Source organism: Melanostigma gelatinosum (assembly GCF_949748355.1).
Source record: "Melanostigma gelatinosum genome assembly, chromosome: 11".
In the NCBI taxonomy this organism is placed as follows: Eukaryota; Metazoa; Chordata; class Actinopteri; order Perciformes; family Zoarcidae; genus Melanostigma; species Melanostigma gelatinosum.
The window spans coordinates 4,555,012-4,579,912 of record NC_136644.1 but is presented as its reverse complement, the minus strand read 5'-3'; the positions used below and the strand labels follow the sequence as shown (position 1 = coordinate 4,579,912).

General features: G+C 41.8%; 1 protein-coding gene across 1 annotated transcript in view; it reads left to right on the top strand.

Annotated features, from left to right (window-relative positions):
- LOC306784161 (zeta-sarcoglycan-like) overlaps positions 1 to 24,901 on the top strand; it is a gene marked incomplete at both ends in the record, with an annotated part of 259,793 nt that overhangs the window by 192,185 nt on the left and 42,707 nt on the right. The window contains one exon of the mRNA XM_079278014.1: positions 11,984 to 12,071. Coding sequence (XP_079134140.1) covers positions 11,984 to 12,071 — 88 coding nt within the window. The remainder of the gene's footprint in view (positions 1 to 11,983; positions 12,072 to 24,901) is intronic.

The window sequence follows — 24,901 nt, the reverse complement described above, 5'->3', positions numbered from 1 at the left end:
ATTTCATCTGTACGGAAAATCTTGCTCCATATGTTTCTTTCTATCCCATCCTGGTCCCATCCTTGGACACCGTCTTGAAGAACGACGGCATTACATCTTTGAAAAGTCTTCTGTCTGAACTTATCTTATCCCTTGAACAGCCTCCTTTGTTCCAACATTGGGCGCCGGCCATTGCTACCCTGACATAGTGCTCTGCTCCCTGTTCTTTACTTGTTTTGATATGCCCTCACCTTCAGCACCTCCTCACGAGGAACATGTGCTGCAGTCTTGAGTACCGACTCTGCGTTCATATTTAGATTGAACTCTTTTAAAACTGGCCTGTCGAGGTCAGAGAAATAGTTAGCCAGCAGCTATGTGCTTCAGTATTTAAAGTTTATTGTGCTTGTTTATTAGTAGCATATGTGACACTGTATGTTCAAGTAAATGAACAACTTTATTACTTACTTTTTGTCCGTGTAAGTTGCTATTTACTTTCTTAAAATTGTCTGTCTGCAGACAGTTAGCGACTGGTTTGTCAACATAGTGGAGCGCTTAGCAGCTAAAGAGTCAGATACTTCCCTCAGGAGTTGGTATCGGTGGCCAAAACATGATTTATTTTTCATTGGAAAATATGTCCAAGATGTTTTCCCATGTGTGAAAACCAATTCTAGCCACTCATGTGTCTCTCCAGTGTGTCCTGTCTATCTCATCCCATGCTTGTATGTTATGTCTCAAGCACCATTTACAGAAGTTACTCCAAGTCCTCTTCTTCTTCTTCTTCTTCTTCTTCTTCCGTTTTTGCAAGCTATTTCCATTAGGTTGTGCCGTTCCACTCAGACCCAGAATGTGTTTTGCAAATTAGCACTTCATTTTCCACATTTTGTGTATCATTTCAATGCCTTTCACATCTGTCTGTACCACTCAAACCTGGCAACATGGACCAACGGTTACAAAGTCTCTCATCTCTCAAGTCCTTTGGCTGCTGATGTGTGATACCAAACAGAAATTCAGTTCATAGCTAGCCTTTTCATAATGACACATAATGACCTCATGTTCACTGCACCACTGTGAAAACGGAATGCATTCCAACAGGTTCATTTAGCTCCATCATGTCTTATCCCTCGGAATCAATTCCCACTTGTCTCTCTCTCGCTTTCCTTTCATCTCTGTCAACCATTCCCATGTCCCATTTTATGCAATGTTCCCCCATCAAGAGAATCCACTTCATCTATCTCCTGTCCCCTCCTTGTAAACCATTCCCAGTAATTATGGAGGCAGCTACTCGACTGGGGATTTCATCAAATGGCTAAAAGTTCTGCCGAGACATGCCAACATCAGGAAATCCTGAAGAACTGCTGGACCTTTTGATTAAAGCGTCAGTTTCGGAAACCAAATGTAAACACGAAGGTCGCCGCACTAATGAATGCTAAAGACTGAAAAAAAAAGAAACAATTACTCTCCGCCCTTGACTGTCTCCATGCGAATAGTTATACATTTGCACAGATGTTGCACAGCTTAGCAAGCCTGGGGATTTAGCATTTCACACCAAAAGAGCGAACTGTTTGTTACACTTGATTGTTTTTTGGCATGGTATACATTAACATGAATCCTGTACAACAAACAAAACATTTAGTCCATCTGAAAGAGTTTTGAAACGTGCCAATTCCCTGTTCAAAGTTTAACAAAGCAGAAAAACAAATTTTAAGCTTTTTTTTTATACTATTTAACAGGATTGAGTCCTTAAAAAATAACAACACATAAAACCCATCCAGATTCAAGCCCCCAGTGATTCACAATAATCCTTTTGAGTTTCAGTTTGTTCAGTTTGTACTTAAACATCCGAGCAGTACGGGGGGAGAGAGATACAATAACCAACAGCAATGACAATGGGATAACACACTGGTGAGGCTGAGCCAGTAAGTGTTGCTACATGAACGAAAGAGAGATCTATTTCATCGACTGTTCACTTAAGAACACAACACATGTTGATGCATTTAGGTACTCAGCATGTCATATACTCTGCACACTGAACCTGTCTGTTGTTGAAAGCTGTATCCTTGTCAATTCTGATGTCATGGCCTCCTCTTCTTCATTTTGTTTTGTGTCCTTTCTCCTAACTACAGCTGCACTGTCTGTGATGTAGATTAGGTTTGAAACCAATAACCTTGAGGCGAAAGATAAGCCAGTGCATCCCTGTGTTATATTTCCCCTCGCAATGATAACTGTGATCTAGATTAGTTCTGGACCCTGCAGCCTTTCGGTGAGTAATAGACCAGTAATGTAAGTGCGATTTATCTGTGCGACCTATGATCTGTCTTGCTTTGATGGGATGGATTGTCCTGACTCTGTAAAGGTGACGAGGTTAAAGATTCTGTATAGCCCATTCAAGGAAAGGCAGAGATATGCGCACACACTAGCACCCGTATACGCCTGACTTCAGTACAAATGGAAAAGGATCCGGCATAATCCCCGGGGGAATTGGGCGGAGAAGAGACAGCAAGGAAACTACAGGAAGAAAGAGGGATGCCAGAGCAATAAAACACAGATAAAGATTTTAAATGAATTTTGAAAGACACAGCACCAGTCATGTTAGAGTGATGAGTGAACAAAGAAAGAAAGAAAAAATAATTTAAAGGAGTAGTTGTCAAAGCTTGTCTTCAAAAAGTAATTCTGAGACTGCAAGTCAGTGTGTGTGTCTGTGTGCGTACGTCAGCCAGTACAGGTCTCAGAAACTGAGCCTGATCAATAATCTGTTAGCAGCAAGGCGTGTGTGCATGGGCAGGTGTAAGTAAATACACACATATACATTTAGACTCATGCAGGTGAACAAGGTCAACGTTTGTCCCATTTGCACACTTCCTGTATGTCTCCTTACACACTCATAAACTCACAAACTCTCTCTTTCACACGTACACACAAACTTCTCCAGAGTTAACTTATTCCTCTTTCACCTCAAGTATTTGTACCACGGGGGAATATTTCATGGCAAATGGAGCTTTGCAACTGTATCTGCTCCGCCATGCTCTCCTCCTCCGTCCTCTCCACTTGTCTTGTCTCCTCTCGTCTCGTCAGCCATGCCACAGGACACAACAAATGTGCCTCTGGAGACAAATGTTGCCATGCTGTGGCCATTGCCGTTCCTCCATGTTGATGTGGTAGCTCTGCATGTGTGTGTGCTTAAATTAAATTCCTGTTTGTAACTTGTGTTTGAGCATACATGCCTGTATTTTACAACATGGATTAGTTCTGCTGGTTTCTACTGTATCCCTCAGTGCAGGATCCTGATTCCTTGGGGGCTATATCTCTGGGGTCTAGGCTTACCTTTCCGGCCAAGACTTCGCTGTTCGTTGTTTAAAGTCTGATTAGCAACTGAAGGTGGGAGAGTGGAGTTGAGAGACAACGTGTACGACCGGATTGCTTCACAAATAGCCAGTTCACAAGCTACTTTTAAACCTTATAAAAAGCGAAGTAATTTCAGACAATAGCCAGTTGGTTCTGACATTGCATTTTGGCCAGTGTGTTCTGCCTCTTTGCTCTCCACATGGACTGTTTACCTGCATTCAACCAAAGCATGCTCACACATACGAATAGGATAAGATGATGAAGTGATGACATGTTGCCCAGACATGGACCATGAGGCGCTCATTTTAGTTTGTCGACTGTTTCTTATCGTCTCTTGTACTGAAAGATTGTGTTGAGCCTCGCAAAAAAACTTCCACGAGAAATATTTGATTAAAACAGGACTAACAGTAGCCTCAGATTGTGTGAAAACTTTTTCCTAAGCCCAGATCTGAGATGTTATTTAATAATCCCTCGGATGTGTTTTATCTCTGAGCCCTCAGGTAGGAAGGTATTATTTGTAAAACATCACTTGCAGGATAATGTTTTTGCAAATCTCTGGAATAATAAATGCCTATAGCGACTCTAAGCACTTGTTTTAGAGGCTACAGCAAAAATGCTCCTTTCACCACAAACCAGATGCATTTAAAGAATCACATTAATGTATTTACAGTTAGATTTATTCAGAAATCATGTAGATGTTGGAACAAGCAAGGCAGCCAAGTCAAATCGTTTGGTGAGAGCAGCCAGCCCCTGGCTACCGTGCACAAATCCCAGATTTAGAGGCTTACTGGTGCACATCGGAAAGGTATATATGTCTTGGAAATATATCTGTTTATTTTCCAAGGCAAACTGAATTATGAATAGTAATAAACATTGGACATAAATAAGCTCCAATTTGTGGTGCGATATAAGAAAGGTGGTTCGTCTAACGTGAGTCTCATCTAGTATTTCTTTCCAGCTGGCATCTTTCTCTGGAGCTGTGACTTTGTTGACGGGTCCCTTAAGCACCATACATTCTCGTGGAGAAGCAGAAAGTAGAGGGCTGACGTAGCGGCTTCTGTTTATAGATTTATTTGGTGTGTCTATCTCTAAAACAAATGTTCGCCGGTTTACCCTCCTCTCCCTTGCATCTCTATCTTGCCCCTCCTTTTTTCCCCCCTGTCCTCGTTATAAGATGTATCACTCTGCAACCCTGACGCTCTGGGAGGTCCCTGCTTACCACTGCTTCTCTTTCCCTCCCTCCAACTCTCTCTTTCTGTAACACTATTCCTCCCCTTACTTACGCCACCCACGTCTCTCAACCTTTCTACGTTTTTGTATCTATTTCCACTTTTTCCCCGTTTAGCAAAGGACAAATCTGTCTGCAGTCTGGCAGAAGGAGCAATGGGGCTCGGCGGCACGAGCCTGTAACCCCGGAAGACGCTCCTAGAACACCCATTTAATAGATTTGTCTACTCAGTAAACTTTTCAGGAATTGGAACAAAGGCAGCATTTTACAACTGCCTTTTGATGCCTCTGTGCAGGCGACAGCCACGGCCGGAGGCATCGTGTTTTTGGGTCTGTCCTTCCAGTTCCATTCTCGTGAACGCGGTATCACGGAGCGTCTTGAGTGAAATTCTTCAAACTTTGCAAAAATGTCCACTTTGATCTGATTGCAATTTGGTGGGTCAAAGGTCCCTGTGACCTCACAACACATGTTTAAACTCAACAATTCATATGCTTATATGACAATGTAACAAAATAGTCTCATAGGGTAATATGATGCGATGGCGTTTTGGACAGATATAGATGCAAACTGCTATATGAGTTGTTGATAGAGGCACGCAACTACAAAGGGGTAATTCTAGTTTTGTAAATGCTGTTGGATTAGGGAAGTAATATTTGTAAAATTGCATGTTTCTGCATGATTTTACAATAACACAGTAGGCTACCACTCAGTGAATCCTTAGCGAAGTCATGGAGAGATCACCTGGAATGTGTGAAAAGACAGCAAATCATACCTCATCTAGCTGGAGAGCTGGATTAATGCTTTCAATTGTTTTTTGTTTGTGTCTGGAGACATGCAAATAGCACACACCTGTGCTTGTTGTGGTGAAATAGAAGCTTACGCTGCTGTATATGTAAATATAAAAAGCACCGGTGTGTGTCGGCAGAAATGCACAAACAAGCCGATGAATGCTTGCTTGGAGATAAAACAAACAAACAAAAAAACTCGAATAAACTGTGTCCTCATACAAAAGCAAGATGCTCAAATATACAAAACACAGAATCAGTTCTTTGCTGACATGATGTTTTCACAAAACAATAATGTTTTTGGGTTTTACGGGGCTGGCTTGTTTATTAAAAGAAAAAGAAAAAAAGAAAGCCCCATCCAGCTGAAACTTGTTAAAGCAGGTGAAGCTACTTATACAATACTGTCACGTCAGTGCAACACTGAGTTTTACTGAAGATAATATTGCATGCTTCCTTTTATACATTCAGGCACTGAGACTGCTCCACCCACAGTACCAAACATCATGACCGAAATATTCTTGACTGAAATGCAGCCGTTCACCAGTGATTTATACATCCACCTTTCTGCAGTGCTACTCGTTCCTCCTTTCGTTTAGGTCTTTGTTTATGATTTTGATTTTGATTGGTTACTATAGATGCATATTCAATTTGTTTTCTGAGCGATAGCTGACCCTCGTTAACCAATTAATAACCGCTAACCGCAAGGTAGTGCAAGAGTGCTGTGGTTGAAGTGCCTAACAAGCCGCCCAGCTGCAATGAGAGCTCAATGCACAAACTGATTAAATCCATCACTTACAGTCAGCTGCAGTGTGTGCGCAAAACAGGCAACTAAGTGCACCCGTTCGGGAGAATTAGCAGCCATGACGTTCCATACATCGTCATGGACACATGCAGCCACTTTACCGGTGAGTCTCTAACGCATCAGTTAACATTAAGTCAAGCTGAGAGGTTGTCAGTGTCAGTGTGTCTCCCTGGCATACTTGACTCCCATGCCACAGTACCACTCTCTACCCTGAACTGCTACAAAACACAAATATCAATACAATGGGAGCAAAAACTCTAAAAATCATATTTCAGTAGGGAACTCTGTTGTGCAAGGCAGGGTGTGTATGCATGGTCACAATGTTTGCTTGCATGGGCGGGCGCAGACACACACACACTGCGGGAGGGAACGGGATTTTGAAAACAGTCAGGGCTCTAAGGCTCTAAGGCCAAAGCCTTGGCAGAGGTCTGCGCTCTCCAAGTGCCTTTCTAGTTAATTTATATAATCACTCATCCCAATGAACCTAAAAGAGTTCATAGATGAATACTCCACCAGAACCACTTAAAAGTTACATATAAAAAGAGACTCAAGAGGATGCAAGCCAACACCTAAGCCTGCATTCCTGGAGGGCCCCTGAGGTGCATATGGGCCCCAATATTAGCCATCTCAGCTCATGCTTTCTTTAGTCAGCAATCTGAATGTCAAGTCTCCAACAACCCAGCCAGAGCCACCCACCTGTCGAACCAGTTATAGGGCAACAAGCAAGGTTTCCAGCAGCTGCCTTGCTATGAGCCAATAAAATACAAGTAGTGGATCAAAAAAATAAATGAACTCAAGTTTAGATAACTTTCTCTGCAGAAATATTAGACAATTTGATCAAGGACTAGTAATTGTATTTTTGATGCAAAGCTGATGATGGTATTAATTGCCAGCTCCATGTAACTCCATTTAAAATGATTCTTTGAAGAAATCAATGTACTTGATATTAAGCAATTTAATCAAGCCGTACGATGAATGGTGTTTATTGTTTCTGACATAGAGGTCAAAAATGATTGCTGTTAATTACTGAAAGCCCTTCAATTTTGCAAATTCACACACACACACACACACACACACACACATGCAGACACATACAAATCTGACGTGACTTGACCGGCTCAGTCCCATGCCAGCTGATTTAAATGGATGTAATTGATCTCAAAACTGTTGACACAGGGCTTGTACAGGACACAGATGACATGTTAAATAGACGATAAGGCTCTTGAGACCCTTGAACATATTAAATCTAAGTACTAAGAGAATTAGATTATGAGCAAACCCTGCTCTATTTTCTGTTGTTACATGGCCGTGGGGACTGAAAACAACAAATTGGCACACCAACAAACATATCACTTATTTAACAGTCCTCGCCAATTAGCGGAATGAAAGTCGTAATAGAAATGCAGGGACGCCGCGAGCACTTGGTATTCTGTTTTAGCGAAGGCCATCAACTGTGTGCTTGCCTTTACTGATACATTTGAACAGCTTTCCCTGTCTTATCCCCCCCACACACACACACACACACGCTCTTTGACTCATTCTGTACATTTCTCATCACTATCGCTCAATCATCTCTGTCTTGCCATTGTTCACAGCTCCTTCCTAGTACCAGACAAATATTTATAGTTGTATGACTCTTCACCGATTATCACAGAGAGACACAAATGATTTTAATCCTCTCTCAAGAAGCCTCCAGTTTAAATATCCAATCACAACATCGGCCTTTTATTGAAGACCATGCCTATCTTTGCCGTGTACAAGTTTGGGCTACGAAGATTCGATTTCCTTCTTTTGAGGTAGCCGGTGGTTCCTCTTCACATGTGCACGGTATATAAAAATCAGCTTGTAGAGATTTATGTCTATAATAATGCATCACATGACAATGTGAAAACATTTGAAATTTCAGACAGAGTGTCCGACAGACAGGCAGATGGGCTGAAGAGGTGCTGGCTCTTTGGACAGTCAGGGAGACAGGAGGAGGATAAGACAGACCAGAGATGGAGAGCTGAAAGCTTTCTGTTGTTAAATCGACGAGCTAAGAGTATCTCCTGCATGCCCGTGCCTTTTAGATAGAGAGACAGACAGCCAGCGAGGCAGGCAATCACAGACATACAATCAGCGGAGCTAAAAGCAGTTATTAGGCTGATGGCAAAGATCAATCAACTAAACGTATCTTGTATGAGGCTCGAGTGCATCGCTGTTGAGACAGTGAGACAGTGAGACGAGCGAGACAGACGGGAGAGCTGAAAGCTGTTATTAGACTGATGACTAAACACAAATAACCAGTCATGTCCCTTATGAACCTTCAGTCAAGACCTGTTTATGCTGGCGGTCAGTTAGCGAGAGAGGTAGTGAGACAGGTGAGCTGAAAGCTGTTGTTAGGACCCATCTGTACTGGGGACTGGAGGCTGTGATGATGAGCTACCAGTCCACAGCTTATTATCACCTGACTAATTACACTGGCTACCTCAGGCTGGCAGCTCTCTGCCTGTATTGATAATCAAAGTGAAATTAAACTGTTAACTGAATTAATGGCGCCGCGGTGTGTATTGTGTCGGCTCACAGGAGAGAGCACGACGCCTGTGCCTTTAGTGTATTTATTTGTGCCTGTCTGCACATTTTATGGCGATGAGGGGAGATTTATGAGCGAGAGTCTAAAAACAAACGCCGCAGGGACAGTGCAGCGTGCGGGAGAGGGAGATAAACAGAGAAGTGAACTGAGCACAAAGTAAACGTCACAAATGATGGATGGCGCATGTGAGGAAATGCTACATGTCAACCAATCCGTGTTTTGACTTTCTTTCCAATTATCCATCCAGTACCATCGCTCTCACCGAATGCATCCCACATATCCAAGGATTTGCATTTTTCACTTAAATCTCTCTATATGGTGATTGGACAGCTGTGCAAAGGTGAGAAATGAGCCAGGGTGGTTTAAACTTCTCTCTCAAGCTCTGCTTTTCCGAACATCTGTAAACACTTTTGTCTTCCCGTGTTGCTGACTAGTTCCTTTAGAGCACACCCCTGCCTGAAATCATTCTACTACTTGATTCTGCAAAAGCCAATTTGGACTTCTAATATAATGAAAACAATTAGTATCACTTATAGTGTGTGATTTGAATATAGTTTGCAATCATTTTTAACTGTTGCTTATTGTTGTTCCTTGATTGTTTTCTTCGTTGTCTTTACATTTTCTGAATGGGCTTGCATTAACCGTCTCCCTGTGGCTGCCCGAGGATATTTCCGTCTGCAGACTGAATTAGAAATATATTTCTATAATGCAAAAGACATTGCTACCTCATGACGAAATGTGGGATGTGTTGTATTTTGTGAAAATGCTGAAGGGTGCTTTCATGTGTTGAGGCTTATCTGAGGTGGACTTATCTGAAATCATTGTAAGGGCTGCCACTAATTGGCCGCAGCAAGATTTGTTGGCACTCAGTGAAAGAGTGTGTGTGTGTGTAGGTGTGTGTGTGTGTGTGTGTGTGTGTGTGTATGTGTGTATGTGTATGTGTTAGACTGCGACTGGTATGAGACAGTATTTGTCAATTTAATGCAAATAGCAAAAAAAACAGACACAAACCTTCGCCACACGCACACACACACACACGCACTTGAGTGTTATTCCGTCACCAATTGGATTTTTGACATCAAACAATGTTGAAATGTATGCATCGTCTGATTGACTCATGCCTCGGAGTTATGAAACAATCACAGTACCATTCTGCAGTGGGGGAAAAAAAACCTTTTTCAGTGTAACTCCAAAAGGATGAACTTCAAACTAATATTAAAATGAGAACACATCAAACCACCGTCAAACATTATGCAAACCTCACAGAAGATCAGAGCCGTGATGACGAGAAAGGAATATTTTAATGTTACTGAAAACGAGCTGAATAGGTATTCATATGCAGCAGCGCCTTCCAAGTCAGTTTTCACACATGTGTATCGCTATATTGCCGATGTACAGATGGATTATGTGATGAGCCTGATGTGTCTACGGCCCACTCTTTAAATTGTGTGAACAAGTCCTGAACTAGTGCCGCACTGTAGCACGTTTGTGCACGGTGCCTCTTGATTGATTTAGACTCTAAATCAATCAAGGCACCGTGCACAAACGGAGTATGTGTCACTTCATGGTGAAGACTGCACACTTGAGAACGATGGATTTCAGTCCAGAGTTATCAACAATATTCTCTGAGTGGATTTCATCGCGGCACAGTGTGCCAGCATGAGAGTAAACAAGCACACACTGTCCACCCTTCAACGGTTTGAACTGTCGGCATTTTTGGTAGTGTACAGGTAGAACCGCCATTATTGTGCCATGTTTCACTTAAACACCACCAGTCCAACTGTTTGTTATGCTTTGTAAACTGAGCTGTTTAATATGCAGCTATTATCTACAGCCCTTTTTTTCCCCCCCACGTATTTGCATATGAGTGCTTAATCCAATAAGATTTCCTAGCGATGGTTGCGTTTCTAAATGACCGAGTCCTGACAGGCCCGTTCATGCACGCTGCCCGTTGAGCTGGAATGACTCGAAGCACATTACATCTGCCATGCTTTACAAAGCGGCCATCGCTTTTAACAGAGTGGAAAGATAATAACGTGAAGCCTATCACACGCTCCGTTTACAAAGACTCATCCAGCATACATGCGCTGGGGAGCGGACGAGAGATGCGCTGCACAATAAACCGTGTGGAGCGCACATTTGTTGTCTGGCCAATTTATTACCTTACTCTGTGGTGTGTGTACGTGCACATACGCTGCAATGTATAGACGCATTATGATGTTCACATCTGGAATGAGCATAAGTCCTGTGTATGCTTTTGGTGTATGTTTTCTGTGTGTGAGTCCCTGGACCATCAAAAATAGAGCACAAACAGGTGTGACATGCAACGAATTTGGTCTCGACCTGAATATGAGAGAGAGAGAGAGAGAGAGAGAGAGAGAGAGCGAGAGAGCGAGAGAGCGAGAGAGAGGATTTTTTCATTTCAACGGATCAACGACTTTCCAATTTTAACGCAATTCTCATTTGGAATTCAGAACGGAATGCAGCAAGATATTAATTTTGGGAAATCAAGAGAGAAATTGGGTCACCTGTGAGGCATTCATTTCACGCCGCCAAAACAAATAATCAATTTTAATAGAGAGAGTGAGAGAAGGGGAAGAGAATCAAAAAGAAAAAGATGTAGGTGTAGCGATAGAATGAAAGAGCGACGGAGAACAGGAAGGAAAGTTGGTGAAGACTGTGAGTAGGACGATTTTGCTCATTGGGAGGACATTGAGAGAGAGCGAGACAGTGAGAGACAGTGAGAGACAGTGAGAGACAGTGAGAGACAGTGAAAATGGCAGACATGAGGTTAGCATGCATTGCAACACGCGTCCACTGAACGTAAACCGATGTGGGCAGCGTGCGGCAGAGGTCAAGGACAGGGTCACACTTGCATTTAGCTCATTTATGTTGAGGATGATTGTCATTGTGCGCACGCACACACACACACACACACACACACACACACACACACACATCTGGAAACATGCAAACACACTCACAGGCAGGATGCTGTCTTAAATAGGTTATGCAAATTAGATGCAGAGTATGTCAGGCTGTCGGAAGAGAGGGAGTCAAGTGTGAACTGTGAAGGTTGATACAGGCCAGGGCAGCATTGGATTTACAGGTTACTGCCATATTGGTGAGGAAGGCTCTGTAGGGGGGGGGGGGGGTAAAGAATGCAGAGAGAACATGTGTGTGGGTATGGAGACTGAAAGTGAATCATTTGTTTGTGAGAGTGTAAGAAATGTACTTGCTGTTAATCATCTTTGTCCCTCGTCCTCTCTCTTTAGGACAGTCCATTGATCCTCCAGTCAGACAGAAATGTGACCGTCAACGCTAGGAATGATCAGGGACAACTGACCGGTCAGCTAACCGTGGGTAAGACAGACACACACACAACATACAAAGACATGTCCATACACACTACATCGGCAGTAAACATTTTCTTTAAAAACAACGTCCAAACCACATCATTTCTCCCAGACAGTCAGTTATATTGCTTTGTTTGTGCTTGAATTCCTAAATGCATTTTACCTCCATCTCTTTACCTAACGAAATGCTATATTTTCCCATTAGTGTATCTCACTGAGGCTGACAGCCGTGCAATTTTCTAAACTCCATAATTTTTCCGAGCTCTCATTGGATCAGTGAGGGGCCAGTGTTTCACAGAAGACGTCACTCAGAAGACGTATAACATTTGCATCATGACGTATTATTATCGGCCTCAATAACGAGAAATGTTTCAGCACACGAATGAAAAGATGTTTCACTCATCAGATAAATAAATGTGTGCACCGTATGGCTTCATGAATTCCTCTGGCGAACTTTTGAAGTTTCAGTTTTCGTTGAAATAAAACCTAAAACTGCAGACTAATAGCATAACAGTAAAACATATTTACTGATAATACCTGTGTTGTGCCTGTCTTGTTGGGATTTCGGATTGTCTATTTTGAACCCTTTTTATTACAAGTTCAGTAGCCTCTGAACATTTTTTAGGCTTTCATTTGCCACAGGATGGACCTCTTAGCAGCCATGCTGCCATGTCATTAATGCCACATGGGAGGAAAGTGCTGTTATTAGAATCAGACATTTTTCTTTTTTGTAAAATAGGTTCTTCACTTTTAAGGAATTTGCTCTGATGTTTGGTGCAGACAATAAACATGTCACCAGCAAAATCAAAACAGTTTAACTACGGGAAAAGTCAAGGACATGAACATAAATGTACAATATAACTGTTTATTAGAGTGAGTTTATTTGGCAGAATGAGCAAACATATTTATCAGGTTTTGTGCAAAAGTACAGAGCAAAGATGTGCAATGTGCAGGATAATAATCGAACATGTGTGTTGATGTAGTGCATGTAGGTTGTTAACAGTATATGGGACTTCTCATTCGCTTTTTCGTACTACACACACTTTCACTTGGCGATGTAAGTTGCAATGCAATATCTACTTCTTGGGGAATTCCTGCTGTTTATTTGCTTTTATAATCACATAACTGCCCAGTGCTTTAGTTAGCCCATGACATGAGGTTTTATGCAGACCTTCATAATGTTTTGTGGCACTGTTGTCTTTTCAATGACTTCCCCCCTCCTTTGTGCCATATTTATCCTCTAAAAATAAACCAAGTGGTTAGTTACCCTTCTCCTCTGGTTTGGAGGAAACTGCTGTAAAGATCTGGCTGCTTATTGATGGCGTCAGAAACACTTTCACGTGTGATTCGTAGAGCCGTAAAACCTTGCCAGTGTGCGACTGGCTACTGGAATATGTGGTTGCATTTGGAAATTAAACACGACATGCATCAAATAACCTCTCAGTGTATTTCAGCCTTTCCCTTCTTTGTTACTGAAAACATTTGCCTATTTGGAATTATTTATATGCTTCTTACCTGACTCATTGAGTGGTTACAGAACTAAAAGACTTCAAATCAACTATGACAAATCCATCACATCACCTGACCTTGGACCGTGTTTTGAAAACATGCTTGATCTTTTTACGTTGCCATCAAAAAACGAGCAAAATAATTCGTTTATCTGGTTTTGTTAGAAATGAAGCTATCAATTCGTTGGGAATTTAGGATGTGTCAGATATAGAAGATCACCGCCAAGGACCATTTACAACCCGACAGGTGAGGTGAATGGTATTTTCAGGTAGAAGGCTCCTCTCCACTGTCTTTCTCCTTTGATGCGAACGCAACATGAAGATATTCATCACCTGTAGGCTGGCCAGGCACTTCTAGTGTCCTCATACGCACACACAGCCTTTCCCTTTCTGACTCTTCTAAGGTTTGAAATCCCTGACAGCTCACTGTTAAAACTCCCCGAAGCCGCTTTCCTCGCCAAGAGAAGCACTTTAATGCTCATGTGTTGTCTGAGTGAGTGTGTGTCTGCGAGCCTATCTGGCCGTCAGAAGAATATATTGTGGAAAAGCTCCCGCAGAGAGAGAGAGAGAGATGTTTTATAGAGCTCGCAGTGACGGCGTGCTCCTCATGAAACCGTGGACGCCACAGAAGTTTGTTTTGACATCAGGGAGATGGGTTTTCCTGACACGTACCTCCCATCCTGTTAGCGTACTTTATTTTTTCCAGCCGTTGAATTGTGTTGGGACTAACTTACATGGAACTATTGAGTCAACTGTGAACTGACTGACAAACGATTTAAAATCAGCAGCAATTACATGCTACATGCTACATGCAATCCACCGCAGTCCTATGTACGCCTGGCATGCACGAGATGTGTCCGTACCAGCCAGCACAGAATGCAGAGGCGCAGAGCTGCAGCAGTATACATCAGGCTGCTAAAAGACGACATGAAGAGGGTTGTGTGTCTGTGATCTCTCGTGTGCAGTCACGCTCTATAGTGACTGGACACATGCTGAAGTTATAAATACATAAATATTGATTTTTCTTACTGATATTCCCTTTGAGTCACACTCATGCGCACATACAGTAAACACAAAACACACACAAATCCTTACCATCTGTCACACACTCACATGCTCACACATCAGCCACAACTTTGGGTGGAGATTCCCCAGACACGAGGAGACCTGCCAAGCAAGTGGGAGTTCCATCAATAACCACTTTGTGATACACACACACACACACACACACACACTAAAGACCCCAGCGGCTGTCTGATGGGATGGAATGGGACAGAATGAATCTTCCTGAAGAGCTTCTTCTATCGGGCTCCGGAAATCCCTCGGTCTCCGGTTGCCTCTGTGCTGAAGCAGCAGCACATTTAACACGCACACAAACACACACACACACACACACACACACACACACACACACACACACACACACTCTCCTCCCCTCTCACGGGGATCCTGAAAGTAAGACAGTTATTTCTCCTCGCAAGACACTCACCACAAGTTCCACCTCAACGAACCCCTCATTAGTATTTCCCACTGGAACGCCGTAGAGCAACATCTCGTACTGTAGCTTGTACAAGAGGTACAGGATCACGGTCAGCGGCATGGAAAGGTGAAGCGTTTGGACTATACATTTACATAGAATACACATAGAATACACAGGTGTACACAGGTGTACTGACACCTTGTTACCTATTGGATTGTGAAAATAGGTCATTTCAGCTGCACATACATGGAGGGAGGAGAGTGAGAGCCCAGTGTGGTAAATACAATTTTAAAGTTTTTCACGAGGTCAAAATGATTTGTTGCCGAGTATAAATTGTTAAACATAGGTCACCAACATATCAGCTTGGAGGGAACATCGGTCCTAATTGCTCTTTTTTGTTCGGTGCTTGAGGGCTTCAAACGGTAACTGATGGACAGGGAACGGAAATTGCAGGTCGCCTGCCACCATGGCATTAAGGTTCTCCTAATATTTGGAAATATTATTTTCAAAAAAGCAATTCGAAAGGATTAGGGTTGATTTCAGAAGTGGCAGACAACAAAAAAAAAAGTATTGTGACCTGTCAGTGTGACAGACGAAAAGGAAAATAAATAATATAAGACCCTGCTGATGGAGTTTTTGGTTCCTTCATAACCAGAAATGCAGCTCTCGTTTGTGATTAGGGAGTGTTTCACACCTTTCCAGACTCAGCTGAATGTTCTAAAATGGATAGAGGAACACACACATGCAGTCCTCTATTTATCTTGTGTCCCCCTGAGGGCCCATCTGTCAACAGAGAGGGTCTGAGTAGCCTACATGTGTTGGCCTTGGGCCTCCCATCTCAGTTTTATTGCTCTCTCTCTCTCTCTCTCTCTCTTTCATCCCCCATCCCTTCTCTTCCTCGCAATGCTCTTCGTGGCTGTCAGCTCGTTAATGTGAGTGAGAACCTGTCATCTTTGTCTTCTGAATGGCTGACCATAAAGATGATGAGTGAACTTGGGGTGTTGAAGGCGTTCCCTTCCACACGCCCATCGGCGATGATGTCTCGACAACAGAGGCGGTGCAGGGGCAGGAAAACGCAGCATGCTGTGGGATTATCATCCTCACAGGAAAAGGGAATTTCCTCACACTTATGATAGGCTGAGCAAACTTTTAGAAAAAGAAAAATACTGATAAAATAAAAGTCAACAAAGCACTAACTGCTGCATTTTGCAATATCTACTGTAGCTATGTGTTGGACTAACAGCTGATGTTGTAAATCACTAGAGAATAGAACTGTGGTGGCATTATTTTATTGTGTATGTGTCATGCAGCACTGTATTAGGAATCCACTTCAATGTTTGTTGGTAAAGCAGTAGATGTCTGCTTTTACTTACGGTAAAGAAAGCAAAGAAAAACATTTTCATACAGGTGAAGATAGTTTGTATTTTGGAAGAACTTTACTCATGTACTCGGAACACCACAGCAAAATATTGATAAATACTTAAACTGGTCAGCTCATTTACTCGTCACTGTTTGTTTCCCATTCGCAGCTGCTTCGCCTGTGTGTGCGTCTGTCTCCCGGCAAAGCTGGCAGTCATTACAGCCGCTGTGAGCGAGGGTTTGTGTTCTAGCTGTCTTATTGACTTTTCATTTTTCTAAGTGCACGGCGCTGATAATGAATGCTCTTTCTCCCCTAGCAGGAGAGAGGTACTGGTGGCACTCATTACCCTTGTGTTATTTTAATGGGGACAGTTTTTATTACATTTTTTTTTTTAAGTGTAGCCGCAGAAGCCAAACGTATTTTGGGAAGAGCGAGGACAAGTGCTTGTGGGTGCATCTACGTGTGTTTTTTAAAGGAACACCTCCAACTTTAAAGGTGACTTTCAACACTCAACCTTTCCCTCGCTCACTTTTTCATCTTTCATTCAACACACTCGCACACTTTCCCTCAATCTCTCTCTTGCCCTTTGCCTGATATTTTGCCTTCGCTCCCTTTCTTATCCTCTTTCTTTATTCTCTTGTCTTTTTTTTTTACCTTTCACTCTCCCTTTTTTAATCATGCACAGACCTCTCTTATTAAACCAATGAATTCCCCGCTGACCTTGTTACCTTCTCCTATACTCAGGCTTTGCATTTATCACTTCATTGTCTGTACCTTCTTACACTAATTATGTTCCTTTTCATCTGGGTGGAATCAGTCACCTCATTTCGGCGGCTGTAGCTCAAAAGATGTATTATCAAAGCAGCGGCATTAGGGGACTGAAAGGCAAAGGCCGTACAGAGTAATAGATGGTTAACAATTTGTGGTAAAAGTGAGGTGAAGCAAGACAAGGTCTGTCATGTGTTCGGCTAGGAATCAGTACTCAGTATGCAAACAAATAACCCAGTACCAATAGTATCGAAACTTCTCCAGTCAAAGATGCCCACATTTAATCCTTGTACCCAGATGAAAAAAAAAAACCAAAACGTCATACTACACGTGCCTGTGTCGTCTGATATAAATTGAGTGCATACAATGCAGAAGTATTTTTTCAGGAAAAACCCGGAATGTGGCTATTTATGTAAAGATCCGTTGGATGGGGAGGAGTGGTGGTGACAGTACTCGGTTGATATCGGTGTCACTTTAGGGTACTGCTATTCGCACTGGTATCGTAATTTGCTAAATGATGCACATTCCTGCTCATGTGTTGTTGTAGTGAGAGTCTTTGTGGGTGGATTTGTGGATTCATAGCTGTGGAAATGTAAGAGTATACAGATTGTAATCCTATTCTGTTTTCACTCATCAGAAACATGGCGTGGCTCTAGCAGTTAAACAGTTGAATGTCGGCGAAAATTGTTTTCTGATTCGTGTGCGGCGTGAGTACTTCCATGAAATTCAATTGTTCCATTACACACAGTCTAATTATGAATCTACAGCTTTGCAAATCCCCTACTGAGAAACAAATGATGTACGTAACAATCATATTTCGCAGTGATCACATTTTCAGCTCGAGTGAGATCTTTCTGGCTTGATTTAGCCGGCGGAGAAACGCAGAGATACTAAGTCGTCTAATTGTATCTCCCTCCCTCATCCAATCAGCGGAGTTCAGACAGCACGTCTTCCTCATTTTATTCGGCCTCTCTGTGATCAAATCAATGGTTTTAATGAGCCAATTAAAAATACATAGAGCTGACCATGAACAAACTGGGATACACTTAAGGGGTCACCAAGGACTCAATAAAGGCATGGATTTACTGCTATTGTTGTCAGTTATCCTCATGATTGTACAACGGCTAATTGTCGGTGCTTTGGCTGCATTATGGCAGACACGCTTGTTCACATGTGCAGGTATGTTTACCATGAGGAATGGATTTAATGGACCATATGAAGTCATCTGTCTGCACCAGTGCACCAGTGCACTCAAGATATCTCACACACTCTCCATTCATCGAACAAACCCAGTCGAGTCGTGGACAAAATAACAGACAAATGTGAAATTATAGTGCAACTGAATATAGCAGTTCATAGTGCCTGGTTTCCATTTAGACTTTGTCCTAGAGGCATTGTTAAATATGGGTGTGATAGTGTTGTTTTATTGCATTGCATTATAGCATTATATTGTAAGGCATCTCTTTATTATGTCCATCGTCTGTATCTGTAAGCACTAGGAAATGTTTTATCTTTTGATTTAAATATGTCTTGAATGCACCTTGTAAAAGCTGCAAGATTATGTTTACTGTTTATGCATTGGAAGGAGTTATACGACCGTGTAATGACCATCTGTTTTTTCTGTGTTTAATAAAAAGGACATGAAAGCAAAATGCATGCTCGTTGACGCAAGTCAAATATTACACCGTCTCCTTCAGGCAACGAGGAAGACTTTATGTGTCTTCATGAGCATGGAGTGTTTATTGCAGGGATAGCAGAAAGCATCCCTTTAATGGTTTGCCATAAAGCAACAATGTACTGTCAGTCTTTCTTACTGTCGAGCCTCACATCTGCACGAAATTACATCTTCAGGAAGTAAGAAAGGTTGTTGTGTTCTGCCTATGTAACTCTTAAATTTGCAACCAAAGCAACCAAATTACCCCAGAAGCAAATAAAAAAGCTTATATGTCAGTATTTACGAACAGCAGTTTACAATTTCCAACCAATAATAGTGCAAAGCTGACACAATTCCTTCTAATAATGTCGATTAGCATTTCCTTCTTTCGCATTGTCTGTGTGAAAAAAACAAAGCATGAATAATTCAGAGTGCGCCGTGGTTGAAGGATCTGCCCCAAAGTCACAGTAATGACTCAGTATTCCTTCAGGCATGTTAGGAAAGCAAACATTTATAACTGTGTGCATTTCAGATAAAAGGATAGAATGCCCAAGCTCCCTTCCAGACGCGCATTCAATTCTGAACACCACCACATCCCCGTAGGCGCTACTGCCGTGTTGCTTTTACATTGTATGCACTCGGCTGATATCCAGGGGGCGCTTTCAATAACTGCAAATACTGGAATATGTAAAATCAATCTTTGTAAGTTGCAGGGTAATAAAAGAGTGCAAAGAACATGCATGTAGTGAGTTAAGTCAGACGTCATCTGTACTCTGCAAAAGCCATGTCATGTGAGTACCGCGCTGCCTACGAGCAGGTACCGTACGTTGACGCGAGGCTTTTATTGCAAATGTAAAAGGTCAATTAATAAAAATGTCTGTCAAGGCTCACTAACTCATATGTAAATCCAAGATGTTTTATCTCCCGCTGCTTGCATTTGCCATAACGTCAGGATATTAATGTAATTGTGTTCACAGAGGCATGTAAGTCACTACAAAGCCTGAAAGATCAGATACACCCTCGGCCACAAGTTCTTCAACTTCCAACAAGGGAACAAACTCCGGATTCTCTACTATGCATGTGTGCTGAAACCTTTTGTTTTTTCTTGTTCCTTAGTCATGTGGTATAAGATGATCGGGTGGGGGAATGGGGCTTGCCTGAAGGTTTGAGAGGCACATTTTGTCTGGCTCTGAATTGTTTTTCTGATCCCATGGAGACCTCATGGAGACCTCATGGAGACCTCATGGGCGAAGGCTACAGTGTGTTCACAGAAGTCAACATTTTTGCTTTTTTAAATGCGCCAGCAATGCATTCCTGCTTTAGGCCACTTGAGTATATTATTCATGTACTTGACCCCAAGACACAATGTCAGGGCACTGCAAAAAAACCTGAGTTACATGTAACAAGGGAGTCCAGCAGCATGGAGGTCACCTGTGTCGAAGTGAGATATGCTAGCTGGTGGTCTCTAATGTGCTGCCAAAGTTTGGCCTTAGCTTTGCATGTGTGACATGCACACAGTTGTATAACAGGATGATACTTTTCTTTTTTACTGTTTGCCAGGATATTATGTTCACATGAGCGAACACAGACATACAATACTACAGAAATCTGATCATAACCAAAATGGTCTGTTGTTTAAATATGTGCAGGATGCCCAAGTACAAGACTTATGGATTCCCATCACCCTTTCATTAGGATATCCTTTAAAGAAAACATGTAATGGATTAGTTAATGTATAAAGGGCAGGGAAAGGTAATTAAAATAAATGAAATGTCGTGTAACGAATACGTTTTGTTGTGTTTTCATTGTAAGTAGGCCCTAATCTAGTAATCTATCACTAATTGTGTTAACGCTGACAGGGGCTTTCCGTTGTGTTTGGGCCTTTAAACTGCGTATGAATGCGTGGAGCTGCATGCCACAACCTTTACCTGTCTTTTCATCTGCGCCTCCTACCATTTCATCTTCCCTCCATCCCACAGCCCTTGACTCCAGAGATCAGGTTGATTAATGTAGATGACAAGCACCACTCATTTATCTCTCCCTCTGTCTCCTTATACTTCAACCCTCCCATTCCATATTAATGACTGTAATCAACTCTAAATAAATAATTTGTGTCCCTCGGTGCATGAATCTCACCTTCCCACCTGTGGCAAATTCAAAAGTTGAAATAAAAAGTTCATTGCATTGCAGTTTCTTCCATTCTCAGTATGAGCCACTCCATTTCACATATTGTCCCCTCATTTATCTTTGTCTGTTTCTTTAGAGAGACACCTTGAGGAGATTAAAGGTGTGCTGTGGGCTTGATGGGTAGAAACACAGTGATGCAGTGACCCTCTTGTTTCCTGCTGTTGCATCATGGCCATGTTGCATGCTGTTTACTTTCAAAGGGACAAAATAATTGCTTTTTCTTTTGCCCTCTTCACTGCCTCCATTATTCCCTTGCTGCTTGAACAGTGCCGTGCAGCACTTATCTGTCAAAGTTACAATGGCTCACTTACAACTCCAGTCAACTCGTTTTACAGCAAGTTGGCTCAGAAGTTGACCCTTGACTGTGGGTTTGTGGTGTTTCTCAGGCATGAGGGCCACGCTCTTCTTTGTCTGCGATGTATGCGATGCGACACACATGGCCTGATTCATATCTTTTAAAGCTGTAGTTAGTGGTGGCGTTGTATTGGAATGCATTATATTTTTGTCAATGCAGACCAGAAACACAAAGGGGTTAGAGTAATAGAATCGATTCAATACACCAATACTTACACTTTTCACTGTCCACGTAATATTGTAGTGTTGTGTTTTTTTTGCATTTTGTTGTTTTAAGTTTGCACTGCTTATTGTTTTTATTGTTTTGTCAATAACATTTGTGGGGGTGGTCCATGGTAGCTCGGTGGTTAATATGCATACCATATACAGAGTAGTGCAGGGATGACATATTTTTGCAGGCCAACCCGAAAGTTCGCATCACAAAAAAAACACATTCATGATACTTGCAGGTTTTTATTCATTTTAGGGTTCGAGGCATGATGTCTTTTTGGGTTAACCTTCCGTCCGCTCGTACATCATCCCAGTCGAGTTTCGTAAACGCAAAAAATCTCAGGAACTCCTGCAGGGAAACCTTCCAAATCTGAAAAAAACATCCACTTGGGCTCAAGGATGAACTGGTTGGATTTTGGTGGTCAAAGAGCAGCGACGAGACTGTAAAAGTATTGTGTTTTTAAGTTAGCAGCAAATGAATAATCACAATCCTCTTTCAGGGGTCTAGAAAATGTGAGGTTGCAAGAGATAACAATATACTTCTCTGTCCAACTTCATATTTTATTTACATTCAGGGGACAGCTAAAACACCAAAACAATAAAACAAAGATTCATTCATGCATCTAGCAAAAGGGAAAAGTTTCAGAAGAGTGAACATAATAAAAGAAATAAGCATTTTGTACAGTCCACTTTAAATGTCTGCTTCTGGATGCCGTACTTTTTCAATTGGTTGTACTTCTACAAGGTCTCACAAGCTAATGTGGAACTAAATGCACACAATCATTGGCTGAAAGGGAAATAAACGTTATGTTTTATAAAAAGAGGATGGATATAAACATTTTATCCGTTTCAATTAAGATGTCTACACATGTGCCATGCGTTGCTTAATGTGGTTTGCACAATTTCCCCGTAGGCGCATCTTCCCTAGCAGAACACACAGAAGAGCCCAGTGGGCTTTTGAATATTCATTGAATTTGACATTCTCGACAGGAGAGGAACTGACAAGCATATCGGCCTGACTCACTCAACAGAATGCTCATCGTAATCCACCGATAAGGCTCGTCATGTTTGAATAACTAATCAGGAAGTTTAGTGAGTGAAATCCAGTCAAAGCCAAAATGTATTCACCCGACACAGAAAGTTATCTTTCGTTGGTCTGTACAGTTTAGCTTTAAATACAAAACAAAAAGGACAGAAGTTGTAAAATGACACACAAGAAGGACACAGCCTTGTCTCTTGTTTTCTGTCCATTCCTAAAATATTTGATGTTGTCGTGTTTCTGCTTGCTCTGGTTCATCGCTTTCGACTGCATGATTAGTAATAAACACACAGATATGCACATACACATTCGATAGTTTGCATACATGAATAAGAAACCGTCCTTGTGGCCACATCACTAAGTGGGAGAGTCAATTTGGCAAGTGTGTTTGTGTACGTATGCACGGGTTGATGATCATTGGAGCATGGCCAAAAGAGAGGCTTAATGCCAATATAGTCTCAGGGAGAATTTGCTCATTGAGTTTCGTTGACAGAAATGAAAGAAACACTGCTAGCAAACTTTCTCTTTGAGTAAGCAATCCTGCCTGAAGTCTTTCAGTGTCTGATTCAGAGGATGTTGCTGTCAGATAACGGTTTGGTTTGTTCCTGTGCTTGTCAGCCAGAGGGACGTTCCTAATTAAGATGTTATATCTAAAGCTGTAATCGTGTTTGTGAGCTAGTTTGAATATGTGGGCAAAAACACCAAGGCACGTTCACCAATGTTCTCCGAGGTAAGAACACAATATGTAAGTCCAGACCTGTCATAGGAGTGATGTGCGATCAGTCTGTTTTTAGCCAAACCTAATTTTTTTCACGAATTAATTGGATATTTCAATACTTTGACCCAATTTTCAGATTGAAAACCTTTCATAAATTGCACTTGACATTATCCCGTTTGACTCTGCAATTGGAATTTGAGGGTAATTGAATTCTAAATGTATTCATATAGCCTAACGATATCACCATTCATTTAAATTGACGATTGATGTCATTGCAGAACACTACAACATCAACATGAGCGTCTCAAACTGCAAAACGACTTTGAGCACAGCCCCTCCCATTGCAGTCATCGGTCGTCTTTATTTCATTGTCGGGACAACCCTCAAGTGTAACGGCATTAATAACGCTCGTTATTTTACACAATTAATTTGCTTTAGCAGGTCCCTTGATTCTGCTGCTGACGCTGGTAAAAATGATAGACTTTCCTTCATGGATCTCAGAAGCAGGACTTCAATACAGGAGATGTGATGCAGGACGCTTAGCCTTTAGGCGTTAATAGGCCAATTTACACATCTCATGGCATTTATCATATTTACACTGGTCATTTGCATAGTTATTTGAAGTTAGGAGTATTTGTTGAATGGGCCCTGCCTGGAGATCCAAGGCTCTGCTCCAATTCATAAAAAGTGAAAAGTGATTTAGCCAATGGCCAGATCCAGCCAAGCATTAAAAGAGCCAGAAAAACCTTAAAAACAGTCATAAAACCTGCATCTTATAACGCAAGGACACTAAAGTTTAAGTTATATAACCTCATATTTCACGTAAAAGCCTCAATGCTATATTTAGCATATTGCCAGAATTCTGACCAAAGGAAAACTATAGAGTGATTTAAATGAGACAAAATACGGTCTCTCTCCACATAGCCAAAGGACTGAAACTGCCTAATTAAAGAATGTTTCTTGGCTGGAGTATGTATTAGCATTCACATATGCAAATATGCATGGCCAGGGATGTACGTAAAGACTGTTCCAAGGCCTGACACGAGCGTGGTGAACAAATATTTACATGAATGTCACATTCTATTTCACCCACTCTTGTGATCTCTCATCTTCAGGAATGTGAGAGAGGGATGCTGAGGGGAGGAAAGGTGAGGGGGCTGGGGAGACACTTCACAAAGCACATTGAAGCTGATTTTAATTCAAATTCATCTTGACCTGTTTGGGAAAATCAGCCATGCATGCAGTGTTTACGTGGTTAAGCCGACACTCTTTTTTGGTACCTATCCCCCAAACCCTGTGTCGTATTGAGTCATGTCCCATCATGCTAGAAGCCCTCATTTAAAGCCGCAAATTAAAAAACCAGGAGAACAAACCCATATAACTTTATTATGGCCTCAGTGCTTTAATGTTCAGTCGTGAAAAAATTAAACAAGCACCCTTTTAATGTCCTCTTTTCATTAATTACAGAATACAAATTGGAGAATCCCATTAAAGTATGTGAAAAGTTTAATGAATTATTTCTTTTCTTTTACCATATTCAGAAGTTGAGACGCAAGAAC